Source organism: Dromiciops gliroides, chromosome 3 (assembly GCF_019393635.1).
Source record: "Dromiciops gliroides isolate mDroGli1 chromosome 3, mDroGli1.pri, whole genome shotgun sequence".
NCBI lineage: Eukaryota > Metazoa > Chordata > Mammalia > Microbiotheria > Microbiotheriidae > Dromiciops > Dromiciops gliroides.
In genome coordinates this window covers 550287300-550305737 of record NC_057863.1, presented here as the reverse complement: position 1 = coordinate 550305737, position 18438 = coordinate 550287300, and the positions used below count along the sequence as shown (strand labels likewise).

The following is an 18438-nucleotide window of genomic DNA, read 5'->3' as shown; positions in this document are numbered from 1 at the left end:
TGTAGAACATCAGTAGTATGCTTTCTCACTTTTATTTCACAGACTTCATCACTGCTCATGGAATTATAAAATCATAGAATTTCCTCATTAAAAGGCCAACTATTAGTACAACCTTCCTGAATATGAATCCCCCAGATGTGATAGGGCCATTCTGGAAATCAATTTGGAAGTGTGTTCCCAAAGTTAATAAACTGTGAGTTCTTTGACCCAGTAATACCACTATAGGTATCTATATCTCAGACCAAAAACAAAACAAAACAAATGATCCTAGGGGCAGCTAGGTGGTGCAATGGATGGAGCACTGGCCCTGGATTCAGGAGGACCTGAGTTCAAATCCGGCCTCATACCCTTGACACTTATTAGCTATGTGACCCTGAACCCCTACATTCTGATAAGGAAAAACTTGCTTCTCCTGAGGCGCTCCATTTCATTTCTAATTGAATTTTACTAATATCAAGCCTAAATTTGTCCCTCTGCAACTGCTGCCTGTCTGGGCCAAGCAGAATAAGATCTATGACACTGTTCCATGAAAACAACTGACTTATATCCCCAAAGTATTTCTTCTCCAGACCTGTCCTATTTTTCTTCAGCTGATCCTCATCCGTGCTCCGAGGGAGTCTGGTACAATGGAAGAAGCCTAGACTGCCAATCCTTCGTGTGCCTCTTGGCCTAGCCTACCAAAAGCAGGCTAGACTTAGGTGTGTAACCTAGACTTCTAGGCAAGGAACTGGTGTTGGTTTTATACAAATATTTTAAGAGAAGAACTTGATTTATTTATCTTCTCAAACTTGCTTGTGGTTTCACCAAAAACCTCTCCTGCTTTAGGAGATCCAACTGTTCAGAGGGAATAATTCTTGCTAAAGCAGCCGGCCTTCTAGTTTGGTGCTGCTGTCACCAGGGTCTCAGATACAGTGCTTAGTGCCTGAAGGAAAGGACCAAGGACATCGATGTCAAGTGCCTGTTTGATCTCTCTCAATCTGTGCCATCCTCAGTCATCTGGATGCTCTGTGGCCATGTGTAAATTCAGTCTTGACCTGGGAATGCAGACCTGACTCCTAGCCCCCTGCTTTATACCCTGGTGCCACATCCAAATCACCCCTCTCCTACTGTCACGTCATGTTCGTTCCACCCAGTCCAAATCCTTCTTGTGGCTGTCATCTACATGGATCCAGATTATTTCTCCCCCCCCCCTTTATTTAGCAATTTAGTGCCTAATAATTTTCCTTCCTGCCCACCCCCTTCCCTCATACTGAGCAACTAAAATGTATATAGCCCCCCAGCTGACTAGTGTACTCAATTCCTACAACCTCTGTCTTCCCCACAGCCACCCTGTGGTCCTTAGGACTCAGCATCTCATGTATTTATGCTACCTCTGTGGTTTTGAACTATGAAATTTTTCTCACTCTTCACGATCGCCATTGATCTCTTTCCCTCTCTCTGACGCTTCCTAAGCCTAAATTTTACATTACTTCCCTCCCTGTTTGCCAACAGTGCAACCAAATCAGCATATATGACATCTGCCATCTGTGTACCTTTGCACTGACTGGCAGTGCCAATTAAATAGCGCACATTATTAATGAATGCCTACTGTATGCCAGGCACTATGCTAAGTGATGGAGGTTCAAAGAAAGGGGACAAAGAATGTCTTCTTTACCTCTGCTTCACAATCCCTTCAAGATACAGCTCAAGCAACATCTCTGTGAAACTGTTCTTGATCCCCCTCAATTTCCCTTCCTCCCTAAATACCTTGTATTTATTTTTTTAATCCTGAATGTATTTCTATATGTATTCATTATGTTCAAATCTGGTCACAGATACATACTAGCTTTGTGGCCCTGGTTAAGTCATTTACCTTGTCTGTAAAATGGGGATAATAACAGTCCTTGCCCCAAGAGTTGTTAGGAAGAGCAAATGAGATAATCATTGTAAAGTGTTTAGCACAGTGGCTGGCACAGAGTAAAGGCTATAAAAGTTTTAGTTGTTATCTCCTCTAGTAGGTAGCAAACTCCATTTTAGGAAAAATTATTTCACTTTTTTTCTTAATCTTTGGTGCCTAGTACAATGCCTAAAGAGGAGTAGGCGCTTAATAAATGCTTATTGGTGGATTGTTTCTTTATCATCACTGTTGTTTCTGTCCCTTCATTCCCTCATTAGCCCAGTCCATAGCCCTCATTCTCTTCTCACTTAACTCCTCTTACAATTAACCAGTCCAACCATACATTGCCCTCTCCCATTCATTCCCTTGTCCTACCATTCACTTACCATTAATTCCTCAACCCTGAGTTGCCACCCACCCACTGTCAGCCCTCTTTAGCTCTCTGTTTGCTGAATGCTCCTAATGGAAATTCTGCCTCTGTACTGGGTGTACTACCAGTTGATATTTTTTTATCTCTGCTGGGCCCTCACAGTTGCAAAAAAAATTCTTTTATTCTTTTAATTTCCTCCTGTCCCCCTCCCCACTCAGAGCCATCCTTTATAACAAAGAATATTTTTAGGAAAAAGAAATGGAAGTAGAAGAGAAAAAATAATTCTGTGAAATGACAGGTCCTAACACCACTGATTATTCTTTATAATTTTGCAACATTCATTTTCATTTCTTTTATAGTTGTTAATCTTTCCATTTCTATGTTTGTAATCTTTATGTATATTTTTCTGGCTCTCCATATATCACTTTGCATCAGTTCATATGAGACTTTACATATAATAGAAAGTAATATTCCATTACATTTATGCGTCACAATAAGTGGACATCTACTCTGTATCAAATTCTTTGCCAATGAGCCCACTGGCCTGGGGCTCCGCAAACGCAGCGTGCTCCACCCACTGGTTGTAGCCATTGCCAGGGCTCTGGCACCTCATGTCATCACCACTTGCCAACGCCTACATGGGCCTGGCAAAATTATAATGATTGGAAGCCTACTGAGGGCAGTCATATGACTGTCAGAGCGGCCATCCCATTGGCTGGGGCTGTGTGGGGCGTTTCTAGGTTTGGGGGCGGAGAATTGGGCATTCTAGGTAGAAGCTGGAGAGCAACAGGCATTCTGCTGCGTATTTTCAGCTGATTCCTGGGCAGTGGTATTTTTTCAGGTATTAGAATTTCCCTTTCCCCATTTTATTTCCTTTCCCTTGGTCCTACTGATCCTGTTAAGTTCGTTCTTGTTAAAATAAATCTTGTTCTGTTTTGAGGGAGGCTGCCAGTCTCCTTCCTTGCCCCAATATTGCGGCAAGTCGCTTAGCTAGCACCCCCCAATTAAAAAATGGTCCCCACACCACCAAAGAAAGTGTTGCTATAAATATTTTGGTATATAGTGCTCTTTTCTTTATCAGTAACCTCCTTGTAGTATATGCTTAATCTTGGAGCCCCTGGGTCAAAGGGTATGTACATTTTAGTCACTTTTTTTTACATAATTCCAAATTACTTTATAAATGGCTACACTAATTTATAGTTCTGCCAACAATGCAGTCGTATTCCTATCTTTTCACATCCTCTCTCTCCCATGCTGACCCCTGTAGATCTAACTAACTTTTATCATTTTTGCCAATTTGCTAGGTGCCAAATAAAACCTAGAGTTCCTTTGTGTTTCTTTTATTAATGATTTGGAGCATTCTTTCACATAGTTTTTGTCTGCAATTCTTTTGAGAACTGTTTGTTTACGTCCTTTTAATCACTTCTTTATTGGGGAATGGCTTTTGTTTTTGTGTATTTCTCTTTGTTGTCTATATATCTTAGACACCAAACCCTTATCCAAGAAATTTGGTACACAGATTTTTTTTCCAGGTGATGACTTCCCTTATTCTATGTCCATTAAGTTTTCGTGTGCACAAAAGCTTTTCAGTTTCAGGTAATCAAATCTATCTTTAATGATTTCCATTCCTTATTTGGTTAAGAATTCATCTCCTATCCATAGCTGTGAAAAATACATGCTCTTTTTTTATGGTATACTCTTGAGTATTCAGGTCATATAACCATTTTGAATTTATTATGGAATATTTTTCAATATGTTCACCTGACACTAATTTTCGCCAGGCTGCTTTACAGATTTCCTAGCAATTTTTTTTTAATTAATAAAGTATTTTATTTTTTCCGTTACATGTAAAGATAGTTCTCAACTTTTGTTTATACAAGCTTTACAATTTCAGATTTTTCTCCTTCCCTCCGCCCTCCCCTAGACAGCAGGTAATCTGATATAGGTTATATATATATATATATACACATAATAACATTAAACATATTTCTGCATTAGTCATGTTATAAGAGAAAAAATCAGAGCAATGATGAAAAACCTCAAAATAGAAAAAAACAATAGCATCAAAAACAAAAGAAATAGTATGGTTCATTCAGCATCTATACTTCGCAGTTCTTTTTTTTTTTTTTCCTTGGATTTGGAGATCCTCTTGCATCACAAGTTCCCTGGAACTCTTTTGTGCCATTGCATTGGTGAGAAGAATATAGTCCATCACAGTAGATCAACACTCAGTGTTGATGATACTGTGTACAATGTTCTTCTGGTTCTGCTCATCTCACTCATCATCAACCCATGCAAGACCCTCCAGGTTTCTCTGAACTCCTCCTGCTCATCATTTCTTACAGCACAATAGTATTCCATTGTATTCATATACCACAACTTGTCCAACCATTCCCCAATTGATGGGCACCCCCTCAACTTCCAATTCCTTGCCATCACGTAAAGAGCAGCTATAAATATTTTTGTACATGTGGGTCCTTTTCCCCTTTCCATGATTTCTTTGGGAAAAAGACCCAAAAGCGGTATTGCTGGGTCAAAGGGTATGCACAGCTTTATCGCCCTTTGGGCATAATTCCAAATTGCTCTCCAGAATGGTTGGATCAGTTCACAGCTCCACCAACAATGGATTAGTGTTCCAATTTTCCCACAGCTTCTCCAACATTTATTATTTTCCTTTTTTGTCATTTTAGGCAATCTGATAGGTGTCAGGTGGTACCTCAGAGTTGTTTTTATTTGCATCTCTCTTTTCCTAGCAATTTTAACAAATATAAATGAGTTCTTTTAATAATTTATATTTTTAGGTATATGCCTACTTTCCTTACTCTTATTTGATAAGTTTTAGAAATGCTAACAATAGGGGCAGCTAGGTGGCGCAGTGGATAAAGCACTGACCCTGGATTCATGAGTACCTGAGTTCAAATCCGGCCTCAGACACTTGACACTTACTAGCTGTGTGACCCTGGGCAAGTCACTTAACCCCCAATGCCCCGCCCTCCCCCCAAAAATGCTAACAATAGCTGTGAGAGAAAGAAATTAAGTCTCAAAGAAGAGATTGAACTGTCCTTATTTTTGATGACATGATGACTTATAAAACTCTAGGTTATCAGTAAAGAAAGTAGTTGAGACAATAACTTCAGCAAAGTTGCTGAAAATAATCTGACAAAAATAAAAAACATTTTTATAAAATAACATAATCCAAGAAGTAATAATAAGGTGATTTTCAAAGTAACTATGAAATACATAAGTTTTAATGCTCTACCAAATCAAACTTCCAAAAACGACAATTTACATAGCAGATACAATAGTAACGAACTTTATTTTGAGAAATTCTTTTTATTCTTATTTGATTTGCTGTCACACTCAGCAACAAATAGTTTAAATTTTATCCTACTTCCTGTACTCATTTCCTGCTCTACCCTTCAGATGTCTTCACCTCCCAACTTACTGAGAAAACACCATACATTGTAATCACCTTCATTTCTCCTATTTCATACCTCAATTCCTTCTTCCTTCTCCCCTCTCTTTATCCATCCTTTCCCCTTTTGCCCTCATCTGTCAGGAATATTTGGTTCTTCTTTGTTAACACCAACTCCTGTGATTGTGCCCTCTATCCTATCCTCTCTAATTAATTTCTTTTCCCTTGTGTCATTTCCTTTCTCTCCTTGTTTTCAGCCTCACTCTATCTTCTGGGTCCTTTCTTATGGCCTACAAAAGTGCTCTGGTCTACCCTTATATCTTCTTCATAGTTTCATAGATTTAGAGTTTGAAGGAACCTTAGAAGCAATTAGATTCAAACCTCTCATTTTACATATCAAAAAACTGATGCTCCTCGAGGTGAAGGAGTTTTCCCTAGGTCTCACAGGTTTTAAGAAGCAGTCATAAGGGGCAGCTAGATGGCAAAAAAAAAAAAGCAAAAGAAGAAGAAGAAGCAGTCATAGTAAAACACAGTTCTTCTGATTTAAAATGCAGCACAATTTCTGCTGTGCCACATGTCCTTGTGTGATCCTCCCGTCTTGTTAAGGTACCAACCCATGTCTTTTATCCCTTTTACTGCCAGATTCCTAGAAAGAATTTTTCCTACTCACTGCCCCCACTTGCTCATGCCCCTCTCACTCCTCAGCACCTTATCATCTGGATTTTATTCCTTGATTTTCTTTTTATTTCTTTCTTTCTTTTCAGGGCAATGAGGGTTAAGTGACTTGCCCAGGGTCACACAGCTAGTAAATGTCAAGTGTCTGAGGCTGGATTTGAACTCAGGTCCTCCTGAATCCAGGGCTGGTGCTTTATCCACTGCACCACCTAGCTGCCCCCCTTTCCTTGATTCTTTCAAAGGTTACTAACCTTTGTTCTCTTTAACTCCTAAATCGATTATTCTTCTCAATCTTCATTTTCCATGACTTCTCTGCAGCTTTTGATACTGTCTGACAAGCTCTTCCTCCTGGAGATTCCTTCCTAGTCTTCCTGAACGCTACACTCTCCTGATTCTTCCACCAGGCTTATTGCCTCTCAGTTTCTTTTACTGGAACATCTCTTGTCGTTATTCTGATTATGCTGTAGGCTTCTGTCCTAAACTTTTTCCTTTTTCTCTGTATTCTCTCCCTTCATGATTTCATCTGCTCTCATAGATTAGAGCATAATCCGTATGTTGATGAATCCTAGATACACACACACGCATTTATTTATAAAATAGCTAAGATTTACATAGGGTTTTAAAGTTTGCAAAGCACTTTACATACATTAACTTATTATGCTGTCATAATAACCCTGGGAGGTAGGTGCTATTATCATCTCTATTTTATAGGTGAGGAAACTAAAATAGAGGTTAAGTAACTTGCTTATGGTCACACTACTAGTAAGATCTGAGTCAGGATTTTTTCCATTTCTTTTGATTGGGGGGGTGGGCAATGAGGGTTAAGTGACTTGCCCAAGGTCACACAGCCAGTAAGTGTCAAGTGTCTGGGGTCAGATTTGAACTTGGGTCCTCCTGAATTCAGGGCCAGTGTTTTAGCCACTGTGCCACCTAACTGCCCCCTTTTTCCATTTCTTTAAAAAAATTTTCTAATAATAAACATTTTATTTCTAGTTTTGAGTTCTAAGTTTTATCCCTCTTTCCCCTACCCCCTCTGAGCAGATGTGGGTTATACAATATCAGTTCTTTCTTTGGAAGTGAATAGTATGCTTCATCATTAGTCTTTTGGGATTGTCTTGGATCCTTGTGTTGCTGAGAATAGTTAAGTCATTCAGAATTCTTCATCAAACAGTATTGCTGTCTCTGTGCACAGTATTCTCTTGGTTCTGGTCACTTCACTATACATCAGTTCATACAAGTCTTTCCAGGCCTTTCTGAAATTATCTTGCTTGTCATTTCTTATAGCACAATAATATTCCATCACCATCATATACCACAGCTTGTTTAGCCATTCCCCAATTGATGGGCATCCCTTTGATTTCCAATTTTTAGCCACCACAAAAAGAGCTGCTATAAATATTTTCATACAAATAGATCTTTTTCTGGTTTTGGGGATATAAACCTAGCAGTGGTATTGCTGGATCAAAGGATATGGACCAGGATTTTTAAACATTCAGTTTTATTTTTGGTTCTGAATTCTCTGATGTAGGATTTGAACTCAGGTCTTCTGGTTTCCTAAAGCAGTGCCTTATTTACTGTACCACCTTGCTTTCTTTTCAACACTTATCTGTCTCCTGAACTCTCATAACCTACGTTATTACTTGGCTACAGCATGTATCAACTTAGATGTCCCATAGATATGTCAGACTCAGCATGTCCCAAATGAAAACCAGTTTCCCCTCCTAATCAACCTATCCTCCAACCTCTATTATACTCCTTTTTTTAATTAATTAATTAATTTGTTTGTTTGTTTGTTTATTTTACATATAAGGTATTTTATTTTTTCCATTACATGTAAAGATAGTTTTCAACTTTTGTTTATACAAGCTTTACAATTTCAGATTTTTCTCCCTCCTTCCCCCCTCCCCTACACAGCAGGTAATCTAATATAGGTTATATCTATATATCTATGTACTCTATTATACTCTTAATCATCTAAGTTCACGGTCTCTTGATGTACCTCCCCAATATCCAGTCATTTGCTAAAGCTTATTAAGTCCATGTCCACAATCTCCCCTATTCATCCCTTTCTCACTATACTTGCATCACAACAACACCGATTCCACCCCACCACCACCACCACCCCCTTGAGATCCAGTTATATCTTCTCATATCTGAGGTTGTTTCCTTATCTGTGACATGGTGATAAAATTTGCCCTGTCACTTCACAGTTATAAATGTTTTGTAAACTTTCAACACCATAAAAATGTGAGTTGTTATAAGTGAAGCTGTATTCTTTTGTATATAATTAGAGGCAAGATAAGATTTAAATGATAAATGAGTTTACGTTAATTAAATGAAGATGGTATCTACATTATAACTTGTGTTAACTTTTACCTCTGGACAAATTTCCTAAATGCAAATATATACTGTCATCTTTGTTTCTTTGAAAGAGCACATTTATGGGTCTTCATTTCCCACTAGCTTTTTCTTTCTAAAGTTCTTTTCTTTTGTTTCTGCCATGCGTGAAGCTCTTTACACATTCCCCAGCTGGAGAGTATATCCAAAAGCACACACAGTAGAATGAACACAACTTTGAGTTGGGCAGCCTGTGCTTTTTGCTGAGCTCTACTATTAACCACATATATAATGTTGGGCAAGTTACTTAACTATATCTGGGTTACGGTTTTGAATCAATAAAATGGGACAGTTTTTTAACATGATTTCAAACCATAAAATTCTTGTTCTTTATATGAATTATATCCAATATTAAATGTAAACATTATGTGATTGTTTTAGATTTGATGAATTCGATGAGGCAATTGATGAAGCAATTGAAGATGATATCAAAGAAGCTGATGGAGGAGGTAGGTCTCTATTATTTTCTTTTTATAAATCTTTTTTTTTTTTTTTTGGCAGGGCAATGGGGGTTAAGTGACTTGACCAGGGTCACACAGCTAGTAAGTGTCAAGTGTCTGAGGCCAGATTTGAACTCAGGTACTCCTGAATCCAGGGCCAGTGCTTTATCCACTATGCCACCTAGCTGCCCCCAGTCTCTATTATTTTCAGCTTTGTCAAAAATACATTCCACACACCCTGGAAAAGGGCAACAGGTTTAAATATATGTTAAATGTTACCAGGGCATATAATATGATGAGCAATTCCATTTTCAAAGTAAACATTTCTGATTAATGTTAAAAGCATAAAACCAAGCTTTACTTATTTTGAGGGAGTTTTTATTTTGTGGCCAGTCCTAAATTCTATATTTTCATTATGAATATTAAAAGTTTTTACTTTTGCCCCCAAATGGAAAAACAGAGGAAATTTTTCCCATAAGGCATGCTGATTTTAGAGTATTTGTTTTCAGAAAAGCTCATTGGTGACTTTTAGGCAATTTGGGTTTTTGCCTCGATTTAATAATCATGGCTCTCATAATCAGGATCTCTTTAAGTTTTATTAGAATAAAAGACTGGAGTAGTTACTATGGGAGTAATTATATTTTGCTTGGGCATCCTACCTAATGAATTAAGAGACTGAAGTCAGGGGCAGCTAGGTGGCGCAGTGGATAGAGCACCAGCCCTGGATTCAGAAGGACGAGAGAGAGAGAGAAAGAGAGAGAGAGAGAGAGAGAGAGAGAGAGAGAGAGAGAGAGAGAAACTGAAGTTTCCTCAATCACAGTTGCCCCATATAACCTAACTCTTTCGGGACAACTTCTGTTTTTTTCTCAGAAATCCACAAAGACCAATACATCTGCTTCTGAGAGATACCCAGTTTTCCATGAATACACAATGTATGGATTCAGAGAGACAAAACAACCCACACAGTGGGGAAACCATATCCCAAATGCAATGCTGACATAGTGGATGGTGGTATGAGTGTTCTAGCTAGTGAGCCGACCCAAATTTATTCAGCAGTCATTTGCCTTCCCCAAGTAGAGGCAGGTGACCAGACTGGGTTGCTAAGCATTGGAGTATTCCTGCTATTGCTTCTTATTTCCCCCTTCCTTTAGAGATTGACAGTAGAGTCCATTGAAGACAATGTGTTCGGCTTATATGAATCTAAGTGCTTTTCTTTTTGCCACCAGGTCCTTGAAGATTGATGGTTTCTTTGTTCCATTGTATTCAATGAACCCCTCTTCTCACTTCATGACCTTATGAAGGATGGGGTCACTTTTATTGACTATACATGTTTTGTTTTTTATTTGTCTGATAATCAGACTTAGAAACTAGTGATGATATCAGGTTCTATTGTCTAGCTGGTGTGTAATGGCACCAAGTCCATTTCTGGGAAAGCTCTTAAAGACCTATCTGTCCTTACTAGCTGTATGACCCTGGGCAAGTCACTTAATCCTCATTGCCCTGTGCACCCCCCCCCAAAAAAAAAAAAAAAGACCTATCTGCCTACCAAATAGATTAACTGAAGGGCGCAAGTAGAAATGACCTTGCCAAAGGAATCAAAACAGAGACTTGATTAAATTTATTAGTAGCATTGCAAATTTACCAGCCAAGTAAACTGAGAACTAACCTGGTTTCAGATCTCACCTCTGCTGATCATTTTCTTTGTGACCACTGCCAAGTCTTTTAACTTCTCTGTGCTTCAGTTTCCTCATTTGTGAAATAGAGATATTATTACTTATAATACCCATTTCATTGGGTTGTTGTAAGTCTGAATTGTGATCCTCTCTTTAAATAAAGCTTCACAAACATGAAAGAAAGTACTGTCTGTTTATTACTATTATTAGTCCAGGTGCAGGATGGCCAAGCCTCTCTGAATAGAAGGTCTGTTTGGCATATTCAGAGGCAGCTGCCAACAGCCATTCTTTGACATTCTTTCGACTGTCTTGTTACAGAATAAATACTAGGTCTGGATCAGTAGGCTGAAGTAGTGAGAAAACTGCTTATTGGTTGAAATGAAGGATTGCAGAGGAAGGCTGAGGTATTCTTTCCATGAAAGATAAAAGTATAAATGCTCCATTTGTTCATTTTTTTCTCCTTTCGTTGATATAGGAATTGGCAGAGGAAAAGATATTTCCACCATTACAGGTCACCGAGGGAAAGATATCTCAACCATCTTAGAAGAAGAAAGGAAAGAAAGTAAACGGCCACAGCGGGCTGCGGCTGCCCGACGAAAGAAACGGCGGCGGCTGAATGACCTTGATAGTGACAGCAACCTGGATGAAGAGGAGAGTGAGGATGAATTCAAGATCAGCGATGGGTAAGTTGGAAGTGGAGAGATAGAGAGCCAAGAGAAAGAGAGTGTGAACCGTTCAGGAGCTAAAGCTCTTTATTCTTTGCATTTGCAATAAAAATCAGTCTTGAATTAACTGCTTCGGTTTTTAAACTTTTATCCCCTTTTAATTAACCACCCTTGGGACAGCTAGGTGGCGCAGTGGATAAAGCACCAGCCCTGGATTCAGGAGTACCTGAGTTTAAATCCGGCCTCAGACACTTGACACTTACTTGCTGTGTGACCCTGGGCAAGTCACATAACCCCCATTGCCCTGCAAAAAAAAAAAATTTAAAATTAATTAACCACCCTAGGTGCAGGTGTACCACTTAGAGGTGTTTAGCAATTAACCAACTATTTCTTCAGCACCCCTTATTTGCAAGGCATTGGGCTAATTATCTTTTGCTAGAAGTGACTTTTTTCCTTCCTCAAATCCCTTGTTCCTTTTTTTTAATCTTCTCTGCATTTATAACATTCTAAATATCAATATGCTTATTTGTATAAATGTCTTTTTTTTCCTTTTAAGTTGTAATTTTTCTCAGGTGAATCATCTGTCCTTTTTCAGAATTTTTGCCTTAGCACCTGTATCCATAGCACAGTGCCCTACACACAGGAAATATATTTAATAAATAGGTTTGAGGGTTTTTTGTCACATTTTTTGTTTGTTCAGGATTTTTTGCATTGAATTGAACAACAAAGAGAAGTAAAACAATATATGCCTTCCAGGTGCTTCAAATCTGGCAGTACAAAGCACTTTATATAAACCATCTGACTCGATGGGGAGAGAGCTTTACTATGTTTTCCCCGTTTTACATAATTTCCTGATTTTACAAGAAAGAAAATTTAGGCACATGATGATTCTTATTCATGTTGGAACCCTTTTCAATGCTAAAGATGGCATAATAAATTATAGGGCCTGGGAGATGAAACTAGGTCTCCTAAGTCTTAGCAAGTTTTCTCAACAAACATTCACAATTCATTCTTTATTGTCAATAATTTTTGCCTCTTGCATAGATCTCAGGATGAATTTGTTGTGTCAGAAGAAAATCCAGATGAGAGTGAAGAAGAACAGCCCTCAAATGATGACAGTGACACAGAATTCTGTGCCCGAAGACCCCGGCGACACCACCCCAAGCCAATGAGGCAGAGCAGGCGTTTGAGAAGAAAGACAGTGAAAAAAAAATACTCTGATGATGATGAAGAAGAAGACTCTGAGGAGAATAGTAGAGCATCTGGTAGGAATGACTCTTTTATCAGCATTTTGTACCACACCCCAATATGTTTTGGCTTTGTAATTTTTAAAATGCCTAAAATAATACTTAATTCTGAATTGTTCAGATGTTATGTAAGATTTCTTTTTGTTTACAGATATTTTTCCCTTTAGTTTCTCTATTTTTGATTCAATTGTATTAAATCACTAATAATTACAGAAAAGCACATTAAAAGAACTCAGAGGTATTGCTTAACACCTGTCCGATTGGCTAATATGAGAAAAGAAAAATGACAAATGTTGGAGGAGATGTGAACAAGATTGGCACAGTGGATAGATAGAGTTGTGAATGTATCCAGCTGTTGTGCAGAGCAATTTGGAACTATGCCCAAAGGGATATAAAACTATGCATACCTTTTGACTCAGCAATATTACTACTAGCAATACTATTGCCAAGTCTTTTTTTTTTTCCCTAAGGAAAAGGGCTATATGTACAAAAATATTTATAGCATCTCTGTGGTGGTAAAGAATTAGAAATCAAGAGGGTGCTCATCAGTTTGGGAAACAGCTGAACAAGTTTTGATTGTTACCATAACAAGTTATGATTGTGATGGAATACTGTTGTACTATAAGAAATGATGGGGGCAGCTAGATGGCGCAGTGGATAGAGCACCGGCCCTGGAGTCAGGAGGACCTGAGTTCAAATCCAGCCTCAGACACTTAACACTTACTAGCTGTGTGACCCTGGGCAAGTCACTTAACCCCAACTGCCTCACCCCAAAAAATAACTAAATAAATAAATAAATAGATAGATAGATGAATGAATGAATGAGTAGATTAATTTTTTTAACAGAAGAAATGATGAGCAGGATGCTTTCAGAAAAACCTGGGAAGACACATATTAACTGACACAAAGTGAAGTGATCAGAACCATAAGAACATTGTACACAGTAATAATATAATGATGATCAACTGTGAGGGACATATCATTAGCAAATAAGGATAGTTTAATCTCTTTTTTGCCTATCTTTACGCATTTAATTCCTTTCTCTTTTCTTATTGTCATTGCTAACATTTCCAGAACTATAGCAAATAATAGTAGTAAGACTAGAGTCATCCTTCACTCCCATCTCTTGGAAAAGATTCTAGTGTATCCTCTTGGGGTTTTTTGTTGTCATGTTGATTTTCAGTCATGTCTGACTCTTTGTGACCCCATTTGGGTTTTTCTTGGCAAAGATACAAAAGTGCTATGCCATTTCCTTCTCCAGCTCATTTTATAGATGAGGAAACTGAGGCAAACAGGGTTAAGTGACTTTCCTGGGGTCACACAAATAATAAGTGTCTCGGGTCAGATTTCGACCCATGTCTTCCTGACTCCAGGTCTGGCACTCTATCTATCCACTGTGCCACTTAGCTGTATTTGGTTTTGGACATATGCTTTTGTGCCTATACACTGTATAGGGTTTTTAGCATAAAAGAGTACTCTGCTTTATAGACTTTCTGTGAGATGATCATGTGATTTGGGGTGGCTTGGTCTTTAATATGATTACAAGTTTGGGTATTTTATTTTATTTTTTGCGGGCTATGAGAGTTAAGTGACTTGCCTAGGGTCACACAGCTAGTAAGTGTCAAGTGTCTGAGGCTGGCTTTGAACTCAGGTCCTCCTGAATCCAGGGCTGGTGCTTTATCCACTGGACCACCTAGCTTCCACGATATGATTACTTATGTTGATTGACTTCCTAAGATTCATCTTTGCATCCCTGGTATAAATCCCCCTTGGTCATAATAAATGATTTCTTGGAGAAAATACAGTACTCTGTTTGACAGGATTTTTTTCTTTTTAAATTTTGTGTCAATAGTCATTAGTGCTCTTGGTCTATAGTTTTCCTTCCATATTTTATTTTTCCCTGCTTTAGGTAATAGGACCATATTTGTCTTATAAAAGAAATCTTATAGGGTGCATTATCAATTTTTGAGAATAATTTGAGGGGTGTGGATAGAAATTTTTCTTTAAAAATTTGGTAGTATTCCAAGGATATTTCTCTTAATCTAATCACACATTGATTTTACTCATGTAAAACTTTGTTAAATTTATATAATCAAAATATCTGGTTTCCTCATCTTCCTACCAGTGATATCACTAGTCCAATGCCCATCCCTCTATCAAAAAGATTTACCAAGTATTTTATAGGCATCTCTTTTGATCTTCATAAAAACCATTAACTAAGACATATAGGGAGCTGATTCAGATTTATAAGAATAAAAGCAATTCCCCAGTTGGTAAATGTCAGAGGTAACTTTGAGTTTCTAAACTCGGACCCATCAGATTAGCAAAGTTGCATTAAAAAAAAAGAAATAAATGCTGGAAGGCAGTGGGACATTAATGTAATACTGATGGAGCCATTCTACAAAATACTTTGCCCAAAATGTCATATATAACATTTAAAAATGAACTCTCTGCAGTCTATTTTCCAGTTTACTTGTTTTTCCAGTGAGCTAGTTCACATTTTCTTCTATTTTTTCATTCCTTTTACTTTGTTTTACTGTTTCTCAAAGTCTCATGAGTCATCAGCTTCTACTTGTCTGATTTCTAATTTTTTTTTTTTTAGTGAGGCAATTGGGATTAAGTGACTTGCCCAGGGTCACACAGCTAGTAAGTGTTAAGTGTCTGAGGTTGGATTTGAACTCAGGTTCTCCTGACTCCAGGGCCAGTGCTCTATCCACTGCGCCACCTAGCTGCCCCTGATTTCTAATTTTTAAGGAATTATTTTCTTCACTGAGCTTTTGTACCTCTTTTTCCATTTGGCCAGTTCTACTCTTTATGGTGTTATTTTCTTCAGTATTTTTTGTACCTCTTTTACCAATTGTTAATTCTCTTTTCATAATTTTCTTACACTACTCATTTCTTTTCCCAATTTTTTCTCTACCACTCTTATCCCTTAAAGTTGGGCTCTGCTTACCTAGGGCTGGTGAGGCACTATTTCAAGCTTCAGGCTTTTTCGTGCTGCTCTTTTCAGAGCTATTTCTGGGAGTCTGCAAGTTTTTTGTGTTTCCAAGGTAATGTTATTTGGGGAGAGGTGTGGTCTCTGCTCTCCTGGTCAGTGCACTGGTCTTTAAACAGGAAGGGCACCTACTCCCTGCAGCCCAAAGTATTAATGTTCTTCTTTCCCTGGAACTTTGACCAAAGCTTCTGTTCCTTTATGACTGACCACAAGTGCTCCTCTCTACCCTGGAACCACATGTGACCCAGGACTGAGTATGGGCAACAGAGTTTCAAAACAGTACCTGTTCCAGCACACAGGTTCAGTTCAGAATCTCCTGTAATCTCTTTCTGACCAGTTTTCTGGTCTACTTACTGTCTCTGGGCCGAGAACCCCAGAAGCTGCTGTTGGAGCTACTAAAGCCTCCCCCAAGTTCTACTGCTGGTGTGGCTAACACATGGACTCTGGGCCGGCCTCTGCCTCGGTCTCACAGGCCTTCTGTGGATCTCTTCATTTGTCTTATTTGGAAAATTGTCGCTATAACCTATTGTTGGCTATGCCACTACAGAATTTGATTTGATGTTGTTATAAAGTTGTTTGGGAGACTTCAGCTGGGTTGCTGCCTCTACTCTGACATTTTGGCCCCACCCTGGACTCTTTATCTGACAGCATTCTGGCTCCAAGTCAACACTTAAAAGTTCTAATGTTTCATGCCCAGATTGGCTAAGCAATCTATTGTTTAATTTTACAGCATTTATTGAATGACATACATTAGTCAAGGAAAATAATCAACGTGTGCAAATTATTGGTGTTAGCATATCTAAAGGTAAATGACCCTTTTAGCAGCATTCAAGTTATATAACACAGTGAAAGTCATAGTTTCTAATGTGCAAAATTTCTCATTTTAATAAAAACTAATAGGACTCTCTTTTTTGCTTTTGTTTTTTTTTTTTCCAATATCCTTTTGAACAGAGAGTGATTATAGTGATTACAGTGAAGATTACCTGGAAACTAGACGGAGAAGGTCAAGAAGGAACCAGAAAAGACAAGTTAATTATAAAGAGGACTCAGAAAGCGATGGTTCCCAGAAGAGCTTCAGATATGGGAAAGAGATGAGACGAGTCCACAGACGAAGGCTTTCCAGCTCAGATAGTGAAGGTAAGGAACAGAATGTTGATTTAGTGAAACTTTGCTGGAGGTGGGCTATGGCCCCCAAATAAGGCATGACAATAAAGCAGGCTTATGATGAGATATACTGTAAGAATTTTTTCATAAAATAGAACTTCTTGGTTTTCCTGGTTATTAATTATATTTTTATCATACTATTTGGCAATGTGATTGTTTTGGGCTTTGCTACCATGGCATCAAAGACTATATAAGCAGAGGCTAAAGCCTACTCTGGGTCCTACAATTCTAGAAGAGAAAATTATAGATTTTCAGAGTTTGATAGACTATTAGGGATCATTTCTTCCAGTACTACTTGAAGCATTAATTATGAGTGAATGAAAAAGCATTTATTGGGTGCTTATTATATGCCAAACCCAGTGCTGAGAGATACAAACAGAAAATGTGAGGTGGTCTCTGCTCTCAAAGACCTCCCATTCCAGTTGGGTGAGAAGAGTTCAGCTGAAGGGCACATGGAAAAGCCAAGAAGTCCTATAGGGCTGATGGCAAAATGCAGAGGTCCTTTGGCAGTGTTAGTGAGTCAGATTCCAGTGCTGGGGCAGCTAGGTGGCACAGTGGATAGAGCACCAGCCCTGGATTCAGGAGGACCTGGGTTCAAATCTGGCCTCAGACACTTGACACTTACTAGGTGTGTGAACCTGGACAAGTCACCTAACCCTCATTGCCCTCCAAAAAAAAAGAAAAAAGAAAAATTGCAGTGCTAGAGTTCTGCATGGTGTAGAGGTATGATCAGAAGGACTTACAAATGGTAAGGCCTGATGATCTTCCATCTCCACAGAAGGAGCAGAGTTCTTGATTCCATCTCATCCAAGCCCTGTGAGCTATCTAGCAGCCCAAATAGGTTTTGGGTGCTCTGAACTGGTAGGGATTTGCAGGGGCAAGGCAGGCTTCAAAGCAAAATAGATTATATCTTCCCAAAGTCTTTTTTTCTTTGACCTAAACATTTTCATAGCTATTTTGCACATTTTTTAAAAATGGCTAGCCAATAGGATAAACTGTAGGGCTAGGCAACTCTAAATATCCCTTCCAAATAAAATTACAAAGTCATAAAATGATGTAACTATGAGATGATGATATTTAGGAGGTCTGAAATAGTTTGTTGACAACTTTTTTTTTTCTTTTTCTTTTCTTTTTTTTTCCTTTGCGGGGCAATGAGGGTTAAGTGACTTGCCCAGGGTCACACAGCTAGTAAGTGTCAAGTGTCTGAGACCAGATTTGAACTCAGGTCCTCCTGAATCCAGGGCTGGTGCTCTATCCACTGTGCCACCTAGCTGCCCCCGACAACTTTTTTGGAACTAATTTTGAACATTACTTGGTTCAACCTTTTTCTTATGCTGTGAATTTCCAGTTATTTGAAATCCATGAAATGGATTATTATTGTCCTGCCATTTTCCCTTCTCCCTAACAACTCCTTTTATCCCTCTACACCCACTCAACCACTGTACTTTTGAGTTCTGGTGTGCTAAAAGAACAATCCATGAGAAATTTAAGTATGAGGTATTTGGGGCAGAAGATTTGATT

The 18438-nt window shown here is 38.5% G+C and overlaps 1 protein-coding gene across 2 annotated transcripts in view; it reads left to right on the top strand.

Moving 5' to 3' along the window:
- The window catches only part of RSF1 (remodeling and spacing factor 1), a 133264-nt gene that overhangs the window by 110893 nt on the left and 3933 nt on the right, over positions 1 to 18438 (top strand). For both annotated transcript variants that reach the window (XM_043991533.1, XM_043991532.1), the window contains exons 12-15: positions 9115 to 9182; positions 11322 to 11529; positions 12556 to 12776; positions 16705 to 16890. In XM_043991533.1, the coding sequence (XP_043847468.1) occupies positions 9115 to 9182; positions 11322 to 11529; positions 12556 to 12776; positions 16705 to 16890 (683 nt within the window). The remainder of the gene's footprint in view (positions 1 to 9114; positions 9183 to 11321; positions 11530 to 12555; positions 12777 to 16704; positions 16891 to 18438) is intronic.